We start from the raw sequence: 16,652 nt of genomic DNA, 5'->3' as shown, positions 1-16,652 counted from the left end.
GTGGCACCACAAGGGCTTAGTGTGTATGCACTGTGTTTTTCAGTGAGCACTAAAAAGTAGAACATATTCAAACTGTGCTCACCGCACCACAGTGGCTGCTTTTCATTTAGTGGTGAAGTGCAGAAAGAAAAAAGGAACATCCCAGTACTAAGAACAACTTCTTGCTGGGCGAGTTGGTGCATGTCTGTGGTTTGTAATGTTGCACATACAATCGAACAAACACAGGAAGTAAAAAAGCGTAAACGGAAAGAGCGCAAACTATCAACTGGCTTTATTCCTTTGGTTGCTGTAAATATATGCACATTTAGCACATGTCCCAAAAAAATTTGAAAGAAGGTTTGTTTACATAGACGTATGTATATGTAAGGCATATCGACATGAGGCGTGTATTGGCCCATAATCGCAATGGCAACGTATTGCTGCGTCTCTTGCAGCACACATAGAGGAACTCTGAGTGCTGAAGAGAAAAAGGTAAGCCGTAAACTTTGCCCCTTGTTTTTTTTTTTTTTTTCCCCAAGCTGATGGTTTTTTTAGCATGAGCTCCGGCTACTGCTCTCGAAAATACGTGTTTGCATTCTCCTTTCTATGCAAGTAAGACGTGCAATAGCATTTGTATTCGTGTTCCCATAAATTGTTGCATGCCAAAGCAAGGCAGTTTTTGCAATGTTTCCGCTAGCAGCTGTTTACCAAGTTAAGGCGACTCATACACTTATGCAGAAGCCACCTTCATGCAACGAACTTTATCACAGCTAATTGTGTGTGCCTACGTTTCATTGCATGTGCTGAGCACATCGCATGCTTGAAAAATGTACGCAGTCATGCGCAAGTCATCCCACTAACCGATGGCATGCACTTGCTTCTAATTGAGCATGTGCCGTTACCCAAACATAATAAACAAAACACATCAACGAAATATAGGCACACGCAATTAGCTGTGATGAAGTTAATTGCATAAAGGTGACTTCAGCGTGTAACATAAGCTTCTCCGTCACTTGGTAAATGGTTGCTAGCGAGAACATTACAAAAACTGCCTTACCTTGGCACGCAACAATTTTCGGGAACACGAATGCAAATGCTATGGCTCGTCTTACTTGCATAGAAAGGAGAATGCAAACACGTATTTTCGAGAGCAGTAGCCGGAGCTCATGCTAAAAAAACCATCAGCTTGGGGAAAAAAAAAAAAAAAACAAGGGGCAAAGTTTACGGCTTACCTTTTTCTCTTCAGCACTCAGAGTTCCTCTATGTGTGCTGCAAGAGACGCAGCAATACGTTGCCATTGCGATTATGGGCCAATACACGCCTCTCGTCGATACGTCTACGTAAACACACGTGAGCCTGTGTGTACTGCGCCATGTGGAGCCTCTAACATAGCTGCTATGCACACAACGGCGGACAGATGGCAGCGATTTTGCATAAGGCCTATACTCGCACATAGTACTTCAAAGCACCAGCATTTGCACGCCAGCTCAATATTTATTGATCAGAGGTGTGAGCTATCGAAAAGTCAACAGGCAGTGGGGATTCCTAGAAATTTTCGATAAAAATATTTCACGTGAGTCATCTCTTTCAATAAAAATATTCTCACCGAGTTGCGATCGCTAATATTTCATATTTCAAGGAACGAGATCGAAAGGTGTCAAGTAAGGCACAGAGCACACGAGATATTAGTGGTAAACAGCATTGACACAAAGTTCAAGGAAGTCAATTGCATGCAAATGGACTCACTGGCTCACTGAGACTGATAAACAGCGCTAGTCTGAGTTTTGGTGTCTCTGAGTCCGAGCGAGTCCCAAGGGCAAAATATATTTCATGAGTGAGCGTATGTGAGCTCTTCATCTTTGCCGACCTATGTGTGTGCCATTTCACATGCTAGATGGTGTTAGTTGCATCCGGCGGCTTGTCGTTCTCTTAGCTCTTTCAAACTGAAGGTGCAACTAGCTGACAATAAGCACACTACTTATGTGTTGTGAACTGCAGCAATCAATGGACTGTGGTATGAATAATTGGCCACCAGAAAGCTATTGCAAAAAAAAAAATAACTGCACTTCAAAATTGTTGTCACAGCCCTTTTAAGGGACGTGGCAATGAAAATTATCTTTATTTATGAGGCCAAAGGGATGAAATTCGGCATGCAGATGTCATTTGTTGTGCTGATATCATAACTGGAATCGGTTTTGAGCTATCTAATGTACCTCTTGAGTTACAACACTTGATAGACTCTCATTGTCATCCCAATATTAATTAGCTAATTAGACATAAGCTTGTCAAAATTTTTGCATAAGGATATTCACAAGGCTTCATTTTGTGCCATAATGCTATTGGTTTATTTTTAATATTTAAATAAGCACACAAATTTTTTTAATGTCCCAGACATATTGTCTTACCAACAACTTTTATAAAAAGCCAATTAGAAAAGTCCGTATGATGTGTACACAAATATGGACAGCTTTACCGCACTCACCCATGTTTGAGAATCTAAGTGCAAAAAACGGAATGGCTATAGCTTAATTTGTTGTGAAATGGCATAGGGATGACTGACAGCAACTGCTCAAAAAATTGAAAGCTGAGAAAATGGAGCCCAAAGATTTTGGAGCTAGAAGTTGATAGAATGGAACTCTGAAGGAAACTGGCTTTATTTTTCATTGGAGAAATGCATCTTTGTGGCTATCTAGAGCTCCAATTTGTCCTCTTTATGATGCCAATATGGTGGCACTGTGCCAAGGGAGAGCTTCAAATTTGCATCTTGCTATGCCCAATTTTCACATAGCTTTTTTTGACGACATCCCACTAGTGAAATGCTTGTTTCTCAACTTTTACTGCTTATTTGGGTCTAAAATCACACTATGATGTGACACATGGTCTCAGGATTGCAGAAAAGAATAATTGAAAAACTGAACATTTTGACCAAATTACGATTCCCATTGCCACGTCTCCCCTTAAATATGCTCTAACACAATAATCATGTTCTGGCATAAGCTATTTGAAAATATTTTGTGCACTAGAATCCGATTTCAGAGCAGACATAGTGTTGGAAGTTATAATTATGCGCCTAAAATACCCCCGAGACCAAATTTTGAAACTCAGGTGCATGTGTGCGATAGTCCTGCATGCGTGAGCACTTCTTAGTGATTATTAGCGAGAAATGTTGCCGTTAAAATATTTTAATTTAATTTCAAAGTAAGCAAGAGTGCGCATCTGAGTTTGCATCAACTCGCAACATCACCACTAATATGACAGAGACAGAGCTCCATGTGATGTTTCGAAAGAAAAGCGAGTATTGTCAACATCACAAGATGTCATGCAGTGCCCGCGTGCACAATACACCAACTGAAATCTGGCAAGGACTATTTTTTGTCACCTCCCCACGCTGTCTTGTCACGCTGCTCTCAATGTGGTAGTTGTTGCTTCGGCCAGGATTGCTCTTTTTATTTTTCTGGGGGGAAGGGGGCACATATTTAGCACTGGCATCGTTTCATTGTTTATCACACATGGGGCCCAGTTTTTATAACTGAGAACAACACCATGGCTTAAATGCACATTATCTCGCACTCTCTCTTTCTCGGACACTGGTTGCTTGTTGGTATTTAGGGGAGCATTTTGAACTGACATAAAATTGTTCTAATTCAGTGATGCTAGCATTATTTATACAATGCATTTGAGCATTAATGATTCAATTTTGGGATGTCCAGACACAAAGCTACAAACTGCAGAAATGAAGGAAAGAAGTGTAAACTTAAGGGCTCATTTTTTTTGTAAACAGATTATTCCAAGAACTAACAGACAACAACGCCAAGGAAAGTATAGGGAATGCTATCAGAAGTAACTGTAATGTAAATGTTAATAAAAGTGAACGAAAAAATAACTTGCCACCGGCACGGATCGAAGAGTGTTCCACACTCATTGTAGTGGCAATGGGCAACACTGACTGACCCTCCCACGTTTAAATACACATATAGTATACCCATAAGGTGGATGGGGGGATGACCACCACTGTGGCTCAGTGGTAGAGCATCGGACGCATTATTCAAAGGCCTTTGGGCCGGTACCTGCCAGTGGCAAGGTATCTTTTCGTCCACTTTTCTTTTGTCACATTTACATTACAATTACTTTTAATACCATCATCTATACTTTTCTTGGCATCATCACCATCTATTCTCATTATTAATCACTTAAACTGCAGTAATGAAGTTACAAGCAGAACATTCAGTGTAGTTTCCCTTTAAGCTCAATAAGTACCCTTGTGGGGTCAGAAAAAATAAAAACAAAAGCAGAACAGAAGTGCCGGGGAGGTAAATTTCTTTTTTCATATTTTCTGTTATAAGTTATTGATTAGAGCAATGTTTATTTTCAAAAGAAAAGGGATGAATCAATAACAACTTTCCGAAATACTTTTATTATGTGATCTCACTCAACCAAACTGTGATGACAGCTGCTGCAGTGGCACTCATTCCTTGTACTTGTTGCCAGTCATACTTTTGTGTGTGAGGCGATCCATGATCACATGATTGCAGTTACCTATTTAAATAACATATTTAGTAACTCTCTCGTGCTTTACAGGATTCATGGCGAGAAGCTCTAAGATTTAAAGCCAAATATGAAAGGAAGAAAATGAAGGCATTAACAAAGGAGAACACAGAAAGAATTCCGCGGAAGAAGAAGCCTACAGAGGACGAGTGCACTGCTCCTCGGCGCACTGAGAGGCCTAGTGTACGTATTTCAAATTTTGCACAGCCCTGCAGACATCAGGTTTGTCTTTGCCATCTGGCCAACAAAATTTATCTGTGCTTTCAGGCAGCTGTCTTGGCTGACGCAGAAGATGCCGAGACCATTGCTGGTCACGTTTTGGCAATGACGAAAGAAGTTGCAAAGGCCAGGCCCGACATGGCCTATATTGAGGACTGTATGAGCAGAACTTTGCCAAGCAGAAGGGAGTGGGTGTCCCAAGACAGCCCATCTGTTGATGACATCATTAAGAAGTACCCTGCTCTTTTAATCGGCTCCATCGTAAGTTTTTCAGTGTGCATTCATGAATCGAAAGTGGCTAAAAAGTGCCCAGGGAAATAGCATGCTCTGCTGTTTCGGCCACATCCATCCATTCTTGAGATGTTTGTTTTGCAATTATTTGTTGTACAGTTGTTCTAAGTATTTTATTAGTTCATCAAGCTTTTCAAAATTTTTATTCTGCAGTTTATTTGATATAAACTATTGAAATGTTATTTACTGACTGTTTGAATTGTTCACTTTATGCTAACATGATGCATATGTACAATGGCTTGAACAAGAATGCAGTAAAACCCTAATGTACATTTTTGATTAAAGTGTAAAAAGTACACCTAAGATGTGAAAAAACAGGAAAAATGAAAATAATTTAGCATTGCTGAGCTGTATGGTTTATTTCATTGCTTACACTTATTGCTTTTACTGTTGCGTGGTTCTGTCCAACACACAACCCGAGAGTCTGCTTGTTTAGGGAATATCAGGGAAGCTCGAAACACAGAAATCGCTTGTTGTGACGTCAAGATGGGGCAGAAAGGGGATACAACATCCTTTCTACTACTGATAGCATGAAGCGAGTGAAAGCAGTGTTTGAGTAATATTTCAGTTCATCAAAGAAGCAATGGAGAGTGCCTCTGAACTTGACGCAATATAGAAGTCGCACAAAGAGAATATAAAAGACGAAGCAACAACTGCAAACCTTTGGCAGATAGCAGAGCAACTCTTGGATTTGTAATCTAGAGTTGCCAGTTCTGCTTATAACAGGAGGATTCGGGCTTCTTTTTCTGCCGATTTGTTTGGAGAATTTTTCAGTCGCCTGTCGCGTTTTAGTTTGGGGTAATTTGCATTTCCAGCAAATATAGTTATTTTAGTTGTCACGTTCCAGAATCCACATTTGTCATTTACTAATAACATTTTTGTTGACTGAAACGTGAATGCATAGGCGTTTACAGGGTTCCCCATAAAGGGGGCCAAAGGTTCGTTGCAGTGGCCCTCAACCCTACTAAGTCTACGTATGGGGAAGATTTTTTGCTCCCCCTTCCCTTAGGTGACTAGGTGAGCTAGGCTGGCCCCTGTGACCCGCTTTCCATGTGCAGGCCTATGGTTATGTGTTCAAACATATGTTGAGGGAAACTCAAGTAAACGTCAAATATATGTCGGGGGAAAATTATAAATAACGTTCATCATGCCATGGCAACATAATGGAAACCATGCTAAGAAGTATCTATGTGCTTTTGTTGATAGTCTTGTATATTGATTCAAGAAATCGTGGAATCACTAGGATTATGCCAAATAGGCCAATTTAGTGCTTCAGCACTAATTTGTGAATGCAAGATGAACTTACTGGTACATTAGTGACAGTAAAAGGGTCAAATAAAACTTGCAACATTGCCTGGTGCATTTACTCATGACAATCAGTCAGTTGTTCGAGTGCCTGGTGTAATACCGTAGAAAGTCTAGTGCTACGGCAGCCAAAGTGATCACTACTTCACGATACCTTTGCGAGATTGTCGCCTTATTTGCCAATGTTTGGTAGCTACAACATATCACTGTTGGCATTGTTTTGTGTCATTGTGGTTTGTAGGAGATGGCCGAATGCCCTGCAATAGTGACTTTGAAAGCAGTTGTCTAAAAAAATGGCTCCTGTGCCAGCTCATCTTAAAGCTATTCTCTAGTACATGCATTGCCACACTCAGCCACAATCTAGTTGACAAATGGAAATTCAAATTAAACTGTGGAAGGTTAGAGTGGCATCATCCACAGAAACATGGTAAATTTATGCTATTTTATTGGCATTATGTGATTCATTTTGAGGCTGTAAAAGAACAACTAAAGTGCATGCAGCACACCCATTCAGGGGAAAGCGAATGTGTGCCAAAATTGGCAAGGTGCATGCTTTGATAATTTATGTTAATTTGGCTTGCTGTACAGAGCAGCATAAAGTATTTTTGAAGGTTTTGCAGTAAGTCTGCAGTTGTCCTTGCTTATATTAAAATTTTATAGTATACTTGTTTTATGACACAACTGGTGGTGCGTCACTGATGTACATCCCTTTGTCTCTGCACTTTTGGCTATAGTCACTCATATTACATCATAGCGACAAGCTACTAACATCTAGATTTTCAATAGCTATATTGACCAAGCGGCAGGAATGAGTAATCTGTTTGCTAAACAGCTTATTTCGTCACTTGCTGCTTCAATGCATCGAATTCCTTGGCAGGACTTACGAAGATTATGTCCTGCTATGTACTTTACTTGTGAAACTGGCAGATAGTAACCTCCGCATTTTATTTCAAAATTGCCCTTTTGTGCTTGGTAGGAGTAGGTCGAACCTTTTTATAAAAGACACTGATTTAAAATAGAAATTGGTATAAGAGACAGCAGTGTGTCTACATTGAAATAGGTGTTGATAAGAAAATGCATAAGTGATACCCATGCTTATAAGAAACACCGCATAAAAAGACAAGAGTTGCTCCTCAGTACAAATTTCTTATAAAGGGGTTCAACTGTATTTGAAAGTGGCTTTGTTTGCCTTTTTGAAAAATTAACAAAAAGCTGGTATTAAGAAGACCGGCAGAAAGAAAGAAAATTTAGACAGTAACAAGGTTAGTTGAGCACACTAATAACAAATGTCTGGTATGTTCCAAGGAACCATAAATATACTCAGCTCAAATGCATTCGCTAGCAGTTTATCTCACATCCATAGCACCATGGTGCTGTGGATGGCACTGCAAATCCAAAACTTAGAAAGTATGTCCCATTTCAGAAAACTGTTGCAAGGTATGAAAATGATGCTTCAAAGCCTTTTTCATAACCTGGTGCACAGTCTCATTTCCTAATATTTTTTAACTGCACACGTATCTGAGCACTTCTGCAACTCCTTAAAAGGGAAAGATATTATGCATTTGTAGCACGAAGCTCAACCGAAATCCTCGTGTATCTTTTAGGATGAAAGCTTTGTTCTGTCCATGGAAATGTTGAGGAATCCATGAAAGTTTTTTTGTAGCTTGGTGCTACAAATGTGTGGTTGTCCATTTTTGTTTTTGTAACAGTAACCGTCTTGCCACATTGCAAGAGCCCATAAAACTGATTAACATCATCTTCAGCATTTTTATTCATATTACTGTAATCGTGAACCTGACTACACGTTTTGCAGTGCTGTGACCTTGTGCAATGTTGTACCGCAGATGCAAGTAAGTCTATAGGGTTTACCGTCATTAAAATGCCTTATGAAAATTTTATAGGTGCAGCTGGAATTCAGGTTGCTTACCAAAGTGCCCATAATGGAGAAACTGGAAGAATTCTTGGGGCCTGCTTCAGGAAAAATAGTAAAAATAGCCAGACAGAAACGTCACATGCAAAAGTTTCTGGAAGACCTCGATGCTGTTCTTGTCGATGCCTCTGAAGATGCATCCGAGGGTAATTTCAAACATTTCTACGCTAACATTACCACCTTTCTTTGTATCTAGCTTCCAGTAGCGCCATTCTTCCGATTTTACGTCAAGCAAATTGGGTGCTGTAAAATTGAATGTATTAGGCAAGATTTGTTTGCACAGTTCTACATTGGTTGACTCAGAGCATGCGTTCGATTAGTCTATCACTATATGCACTTGTTTTGAAAATGCAATGTCACACTCCTAGAAACTGGCATTAAGTGCCAACGACGTGATTACAGGTAGCTATTACAGAGATAAATTTATTTCAAGAGCTCATGTACAGAAGCAATAAAAATTGCTTAAATATCTCAGCTGCTGAAGATCTTAAACTGCCTCTATTTGTGCAATACATTCACCACTGCTTGAACTTCTCAGCTAAAGCTAGGTTGAAATACAGTTCATTCTGTGCTCAAACCAATAAAATAAAATTTAAGAAAATAAGTTTTGTTCAATGATGGAACCAAAACTGAAGCACAGATGAGCACAAGCAAAAGACCAGAATGTTGGAAACAAAGATTACAGAAGAGGCAAAGTTCTGTATTTGTTGTGTGCCATGTGCGTTTAATTGCAAGCACAGCCTGCACGCCCACACAACGAAGTTGGTTGGTGGTCGATATAATGATGCTCACTTATTCTTGACGAAGTAGGGCAGTGACGCTCTTCCGTGTTTTAGTATCGCGGCTGAATGTGGGTGAATTTCATTTCTTCTCAAATATTACTAGAGGTCGGTTTTTGAAAATTTCTAAACTGCAATGGGATTTTTGCATGAATGAATTCAATACTCCCATTTCACAAAATGCCTACCTCCACTAATAAAAAAAGGTAATTTAACATTCTTACATACAGTTCAAAGTGATTTCTTTAGTCTTTTTAAAGGGGTCGTAGCAGGCAAGATGGGTGCCACTGTGTTTTCCAATACTTTTCTTGAGTTTTCAATTTATTTCTGTGCATTCTACATTTGGCAATGGCAAGGATTAAAATTCGTGCCAAAATTTTTTTCACATCTGAAAGCACGAAGATGTAAACTGCATCTTCTAAAGGTACGATAAAAATTTTGTTATATTATGTCTTGCAGTGCTATCCCCAATGGGAATTAGGTTCTGCTGCTTAAACACCATAGCAATACACAAACTAGTTGTGTAGTAATGTAGATGTAAGTAAGCACGTCTACTCCTTCTCACTTCACATTAGGTATCCAGCTGGTCTGTGGTGCACGTGACTGTGAATTTCGCTTGGCTGGGTGACCCTGCATACTTCCTAAGTTTGAGTGTAGTTACCATGACTACCCCATAAAAGATAGTCAGTCATGTACACCATTACAGCCTCTATGTTTCTAGTGAGTTGCTAAAATGGCAGTTTGAATCCAGCTTGTAGCTTTTGCATTTAAGTACTTTTTGAAACAGTGCAACTCACGGTTTTTTCAGAGGTGATGCTCACTGCTGCTATTTGTGTCCTTCCGGCAATGGTGAAGGAAAGAATGGATGCTTTCATCTGCAAATTTGTGAGTATAATTCATAGTTTGTATATTACTTTCCCTGTGAACTGCAGTTGTGAAGTTGCCATCTGTGATAAATGTTTGCTATATCTTTTGCAAGTGAATTGTTGAAAAGCCTTTCAACCAGCCATGTCCAAGACGACTTTCACGTACCATTTATGCATAGGTTACCCAGTACAGTAGAAGCCCGCCATAATGTAGCCCGCTCGGAGGCTACATCACTGTCAGCCACTCTTTGCATTGTTTTTATAGGATTCAATGAATCGGTATCTCCACTGTTTGAAATGCCATGAACTGGCACTCCAAGCTGACCAGAGTGGGCACGTTGATTTTTTATGCAGCCCGAACTGGCTTAAGGATGCATTCAGTGATGTGATGTTGTGTATCGCGAGCCATGATATGGTTTTTATTCGTGTCACCATAAGCATAGATCTTAGAACCTGTGTAATGCTATGTAAGCACGGCATCTGTGCCACCGTCGTCATCCCCAGCCTATTTTTGTGTCTTCTGCAGAATGAAGACCGCTCTAAAATTATCTCCAATTTACCCTTTCTTGAGCAAGCCGATTCAGTTTCATCCCTGTGAGCTCCCTAATTCTGTCGCTCTAGGTGATTCCCTGCCTTCTCGGCTTTTCCTCTTTTTTTTTTTGCATTCATTCTGCTTCTCTTGCCCCCAGTTGTTTGTTTTACTCTTTGTATGGCCGCACCAAGTTTATTTCTTTCAACCTGCAGTACCCGACTGTCTCACCCAATCTGGTGTTTTCTAATAGCTTAATGTTTTACCAACCATTTCCTGTTTCATGGTATGGTACATGGTCCTTAAAGGGATACTGAACAAATTTTTGGCCACCAAGATATTCAATCAAATTGGAAGTGGGGTCCTCAAAGTGATCGGGACAACCTTCATTCCAGGCAGAAACTACAGGGAAATAATGAATTTAATGCGTTTTTAACAAACTACTACCGCATCCAGCAGCCACGCCGTTCACTACAGGAGGTGATGTTTCGTGACGTCATACCCACCCGAGATGGGCACACTAACAATGCGGGCCCTCTACTCGCTCATCTCCCCCTGCGGTTCCTAGAACCGGTATGAACAGCAGCGGTTGCAAACAGTTCTCCCCGCCGAGGCCAAGTAGCTAGGCAAAGCATCAGTGCTTTTGGGAAAGAGTGAGAGAAGAGGACAGGAACTCGTGCGCCCTGCATGTTTCTCGGCGAATGTGATGGCATGGTTTCCACTCGCACACAGACGCCACGGGTTGACAATTCATGAAAAATACAGGCAACTGTTCAAAAATATGGGAAATCAACTGTTTATCAGAACAGTCACATCTTCTGATTATAATCACGAATTTTAGTCAGTTTTCCAATTTTTGTTCAGTATTTCTCTAATTTTTATTAAGTTTCCCTGTTAGGCTCTAAGCCCAGATTACTTGTTGATCTGGTGGTACGTAGAGGTTTGCATACTTTTCATTTGAGGAACAGTGGCTGATTCCCTGTCATGATTTGAGAATGCATGCTTTATGCACTTCTGCCCATTTTTAATTTTGATTAATTTTTTTTCATAAATAGGCTCCCCTTATAGGTTTACATACGCTTGTGCAGACTCCAGGGTAGGCAGCCAATAATGAACTCTTTTTTTCTTTACTATTAGCTTTGTTGATGGCATATTCCTTTTTAGGCATAATTTTGTAGTTCTTGATATATATAGTCAATCTTTTTTTTCAATTCACTGCCATGTGTTAGCTCACATAGTTCTAAAGTGTTTTTTGTGCAAGGTTTTTGCAAATTAAGGGCACCTAGGCCAGAAACTGCATGGTCTTATCGCACTCAGTTTACTTGTGGGTTGTTTCTGTTGTCATGCTAGCATGCCATGCCTGCTCAATTTTTTTATGCCTTCAATGGAATCTCTTACAATAACATTTTCATCGATAATGCAGTTCTAAATGGAGTTCTAATGCAGTTCGATAATGCAGTTCTAAAAGACAATCTAAATATGATTGTATGTGCCAGTACCCCTATATATAGCCAAACAAATTGGAGTCATGTAGCTTTGTTATATTTTGCGTAACTGATTGCCAAATTCGAAAAAAGCAGCAGAGCAAGTAAGCGTGGCACCCCACCTCTCCGTCATTATTAATTTACTGTGCTTCGAACAATTTTTTTTACAGCAAAACCAATTGCGGATCTCTTCTTTCCACTGATCAAACAACAATATAAAATTCTGAAAAAAATTTAAGAGGTCGACCAGCCATGGTTTGTTCAATCTTACGTGGAATCACACCTTTTTCTTTTTTTTTTTTCAGAACGAATTATTGGGTTGTGTGTAAACAAGACCAGTCACTAAACTGTGGATAAGCCTGTAGCCTTAGTGCGAATGCTTTATGAATTATTAAGAATGTTCCTTCTAGTTTGGAAGCATGCTTTGCAAATTAATTTCAGTTTCATTTATTTGTCAGTGTGCCGTAAAACATTACGTTTTATCTGTTCCTACATAAAGGAGCTGTTGTAATAATGAAGCAACAAGTTTTTTGTTGAAGTGTGCTTTTTTATTTTTGTAGGACCCCACAAAGACGCACTACGTGCCCACAGTCACATTCATGGGAAATGTGTTGACATCTGATGCATTTGCTGTGAGGCTGGAGGACATCGAAATTGCAGAGAAGAGCCTCTTGGCAGCAATTTCCACCCAGATGGCACTATACTGGGCTACCAATATAGTTTTTGATAAAAAAGCTCAACGAACGTTTGACGTTCTATCCCGCGCTCTTAAAGTGAAGAGTGGCCTACGGCCAACACCACTAGTCAGCGTAACACTGACCACCCTGAGCCATTAATGAATAAAGTTTTTTGAACGAATAGATGTGGATTTCTTATCTCTCCTGGAGCCTCTGTGCCAGACATGGCGCAACCTAATGAAAATCATGTTCTTGAAAACTTTTTTTCATTTGCCGCTGGGAGAGCTTGACGGCTGGTTTCTTAAAGAGCACTCGCACAAGTAATGAACTACATTGAGAGACATCGATCATGAGCAACTGCATGCGACTCTGATGAGGAACGTTGTGAAAGAGTAACCATCGCTCTCATTGGCGTGGAATATCCATTCTTCCCTGCGGGACTAATGGGAAAGAGTAACAATTGCTCCAATTAAGAGCACTCAGAGAGAGCAAGTGTTACTCCTGTGAGAGTATTCACAGAGCATATTACTCCTTGTAAAGAATAACCATCGCTCCCCGGGGAGTATTGATAAAGACTATCTGTTACTCCATCAGGGGCATACGGAAGGACTAAGCGTCACTCCCATAGGAGCATTGACAGAGAGTATCCATTGCTCCTTCTAAAGAGTAACCATCACTCCCCTGGGAGTATTGAAAAGGACTATCTGTTCCTCCATTGGAAAGAGTGTCACTCCCATAGGAGCATTGACCAAGAGCATCCGTTCCTCCTTGAGGAGTTTAGGAAGGGAGCAATGGATGCTCTCATGCGGTGTAATTGCAAAGAGAACTGTTGCTCCCCTGAGAGTATTAAAGAAGACTATCTGTTCCTCCTTTCAGGAGTATTGGGAAAGAGTAACCGTCACTCCTGTGGGAGTATCAAATAAGACTATCCGTTACACCTTTGAGGAGTATTGAGCAAGAGTAACCATTGCTCCCATGGGAGTAGTGACAGAGCATCAGTTGCTCCAGTCAGTTACTCTCTGAAAGAGCAACTGAAATTGGGGAGTAACGGTTCCTCCCGTCGCAGTTACTCCCGAAATGGTGCAATGGGTGTGGCAAGTCAGTTACTCCTCTAAAGGAGTAACCTCGACCCCCCTTTTCCTCCTTTACTTTTTAGAGTGTGGGGTGCGGACAGTCACCATATTACTGACCCGCCGTTGCTGCGCGATTTCGCCTATCTTATCAGCCAGACGAAATAGCGTGATGCATGAAGTGTATATATATATGGGGCGTCGGCCTCCTTTTCTCAGTCACGTACACCTGCAGCTCGTGATCGAACACGAGAAATGTGGAAACTGATTCGTGCGAGATAAAGATTAGAGAGACAGAGTTTGAGAGAAAGAAAGCGATAGAGGCATATATAGGGGCGATGGCCCGATTGTGACCCTGTACTTTGCACAGGGAGGGTTGAATATAGCGGATTGATAGGCAAATGTAAAGGCAGGAATTGCATGCACTCGCAGACCTGGGTGTTCATTAATTCTGAATGAAGGATTGATTCGTTCATTGGCTGCACTCAGTCTCCCAAAGCGGTACAGCGTTTATGCTTACAAAAATCGCGAAGTGACAAAGACTATACAATGAATGCGCACCGGCTCGTCCTCTGGCCATTTTGATGAAGGGGAGCCCATATTAGAAAACGCCGTGTTGCGGAGGGCTGCCCATTATACTTCGCTGTAGCCGAGCTCTTCAGCAATCGAGATTCACGGGTGTTCTTTGTGCGTCAAGCTCGTCACTGGACGTGCTGCACCGCTATTGTTCTTGCATGAGAAATTGGATCATGCGAGATCGCTTCAATGGCCATCGTATAAACACCTTCGCTGTGGAGATCGCGCGCAGCAACGCTTGCGAAACGGGGCTCTTTGTGCTCCTTTTTATTCCTTTCTGGTGTGTTTCTTTTCTAAGGTCGGGCTATCATGTGCTCCTTTGATGGAACTCAAAGTAGCACGAAGATGCACCGATCAAGTGGAAAGGGGTAGCTGTCACCAGGTAATGGTGACAGCTCCTTCGTTTATTTTTCATTTCAATAAAACAAAACACAGAATATTCTCACACAGTCTCATAACGAAAACAGAATTTTTGCATGCCAAAACTAATAAACGATCGCAGGCATACTGTTGTAAGACTCTGCAGAACGTGGGCTCCTATATCTAAGTACCACGCTTTTTTCATGAAATGTAGCCGTTGTGGTAGAGAACTGCACTCGCGTCCTCCCTCCCCCCACCTTTACACACACGCACACGCGCACGCACACGCGCACGCGCACGCACACGCGCACACACACACACACACGCGCACACACACACACACGCGCGCGCACACACACACACGCGCGCGCACACACACACACGCGCGCGCGCACACACACACGCGCGCGCGCACACACACACACGCGCGCGCGCGCACACACACACGCGCGCGCGCACACACACACGCGCGCGCGCACATACACACACACGCGTGCACACACATACACACACACATACACACAACCACACACACACACACACACACATATATATATATATATATATATATATATATATATATATATATATATATATATATATATATATATATATATATATATATATATATATATATATAACTAGAGGCTCTGTTGGCTGATAGATACTATCGACTATCCCTAATAATAAATTATTTTTAACAATTAGCAATAGGCTATTACTAATTTAAAGGAAAGTTGACAGTGTGTATGTTCCAATATAGCCTTTCGGCCTATTTCGAAAAAAACGCTCCTCATATAGACGTCTTTAACAGAGAAGAGGATACCTTTGTTTCTGGGCTGTTGGACGGAAGTACGAAAGCGGACGTCACAACTTCGGCCCTCCATTTTTGGGGGGGTCATGCATCTTAACAACAGCCCAGTGGGCTTACGGTGGCGCCCAGGGAGCCTTCAATAAAAAGGTCTATATGCACTGTCTGTTGTCTGTCTCTCTCTCTGTGTCTCTCTCTCTCTCTCCCTCTCTTTCTCTCTCTCTCTCTGTGTGTGTGTGTGTTGCGTAACGCATCCCGGGGATGTTGGAACATCGTTGGTGGTTCGACGAAAAGCCAATATGTGATTACACTGTATATATTGCGATTGTGTGTTGACGCATCCGATAACGTATGCTGCAGTGCACGCGTATGGCAATAATTATTGCGATTACGCGGCTTACACATGCGTTCACGAATTCACGTGCACTTGTCAATCGGGGCAGGTCCACGGTGTCATGCCACCAAAAATATGCAAGGGAAATGAATGGTAAGGGGCTTTTGATCTTTCTCTACTCGCGTCTTGTTTACGCAGGTTGCGCCCCCTTATCTGCGATTCGAGAAATGATTGCTCAACAGATAACGCTTTTGAGTACAGTGTATTCACAGAAAGGCCGGGGCTGTAAGACTCTTTCAGGTGATGCAGCCTTCAGTTTCCCTAAATTTCCCCTTTAAATACGTTGTGCTCCCTCGTCCTTGCACTCGCTCCGTCTGCGATGCTGATAGAATCCCTGATAGGCACAACGTTTTTTTCCTATTTTCCCGTGTAGACTTCAGCAGACATAATGGACATGCAATCTATATTATATAGACACCTCATTTAAATAGTGGCAGTGCAATCATGTGCATTGTGTTGCACTGCCGTTTGATTACTTCTCATATTCTCCCGTAGTTACCACGCATAGCACTCCTGAAACAGTACCTTCTCTTTTGTTATCTTGCTGCACGATATTAACAACATTGTGCAGTTTACTAGCAAGTGTTCTGCGCTTGCCATTTGAATACGCACACATGTGATAAAAGGCGATTGTAGCAATTCTAGCTGTCATCGTCGGCATTATGAAGCTGAGCGGGGAAGGTCATAATGAAGATTGCGGGAGTTGGCGATCACCTACAACACATTCGCACGCTCACTGACCTCAATGGGAAACGAACGCACCCACAGCACCAACTTGACGCATCGATGCGATGATTTTAAGCTCTCTTGTGCGCTTTATTTTAAAGTGATAGCTAA

General features: G+C 41.4%; 2 protein-coding genes across 3 annotated transcripts in view; one reads left to right on the top strand and one right to left on the bottom strand.

The window, feature by feature from the left end:
• Positions 1-12,785, top strand: part of LOC142803637 (uncharacterized) — a 32,396-nt gene extending 19,611 nt beyond the window's left edge. Inside the window, exons 5-9 of one of the 2 annotated variants that reach the window (XM_075889097.1) lie at positions 4,558-4,707; positions 4,792-5,004; positions 8,241-8,415; positions 9,857-9,933; positions 12,488-12,785. In XM_075889097.1, the coding sequence (XP_075745212.1) occupies positions 4,558-4,707; positions 4,792-5,004; positions 8,241-8,415; positions 9,857-9,933; positions 12,488-12,763 (891 nt within the window). In that variant the 3' untranslated portion in view covers positions 12,764-12,785. Of the gene's footprint in view, positions 1-4,557; positions 5,005-8,240; positions 8,416-9,856; positions 9,934-12,487 lie in introns of both variants that reach the window. The other variant, XM_075889096.1, reaches the window with a different exon arrangement.
• The window catches only part of Rph (Rabphilin), a 219,934-nt gene that overhangs the window by 73,257 nt on the left and 130,025 nt on the right, over positions 1-16,652 (bottom strand). The window lies entirely within an intron of this gene.

The sequence above is a fragment of the Rhipicephalus microplus genome, chromosome 3, assembly GCF_043290135.1.
Source record: "Rhipicephalus microplus isolate Deutch F79 chromosome 3, USDA_Rmic, whole genome shotgun sequence".
Taxonomy (NCBI): Eukaryota; Metazoa; Arthropoda; class Arachnida; order Ixodida; family Ixodidae; genus Rhipicephalus; species Rhipicephalus microplus.
This window is presented reverse-complemented; position numbering and strand designations above follow the sequence as displayed.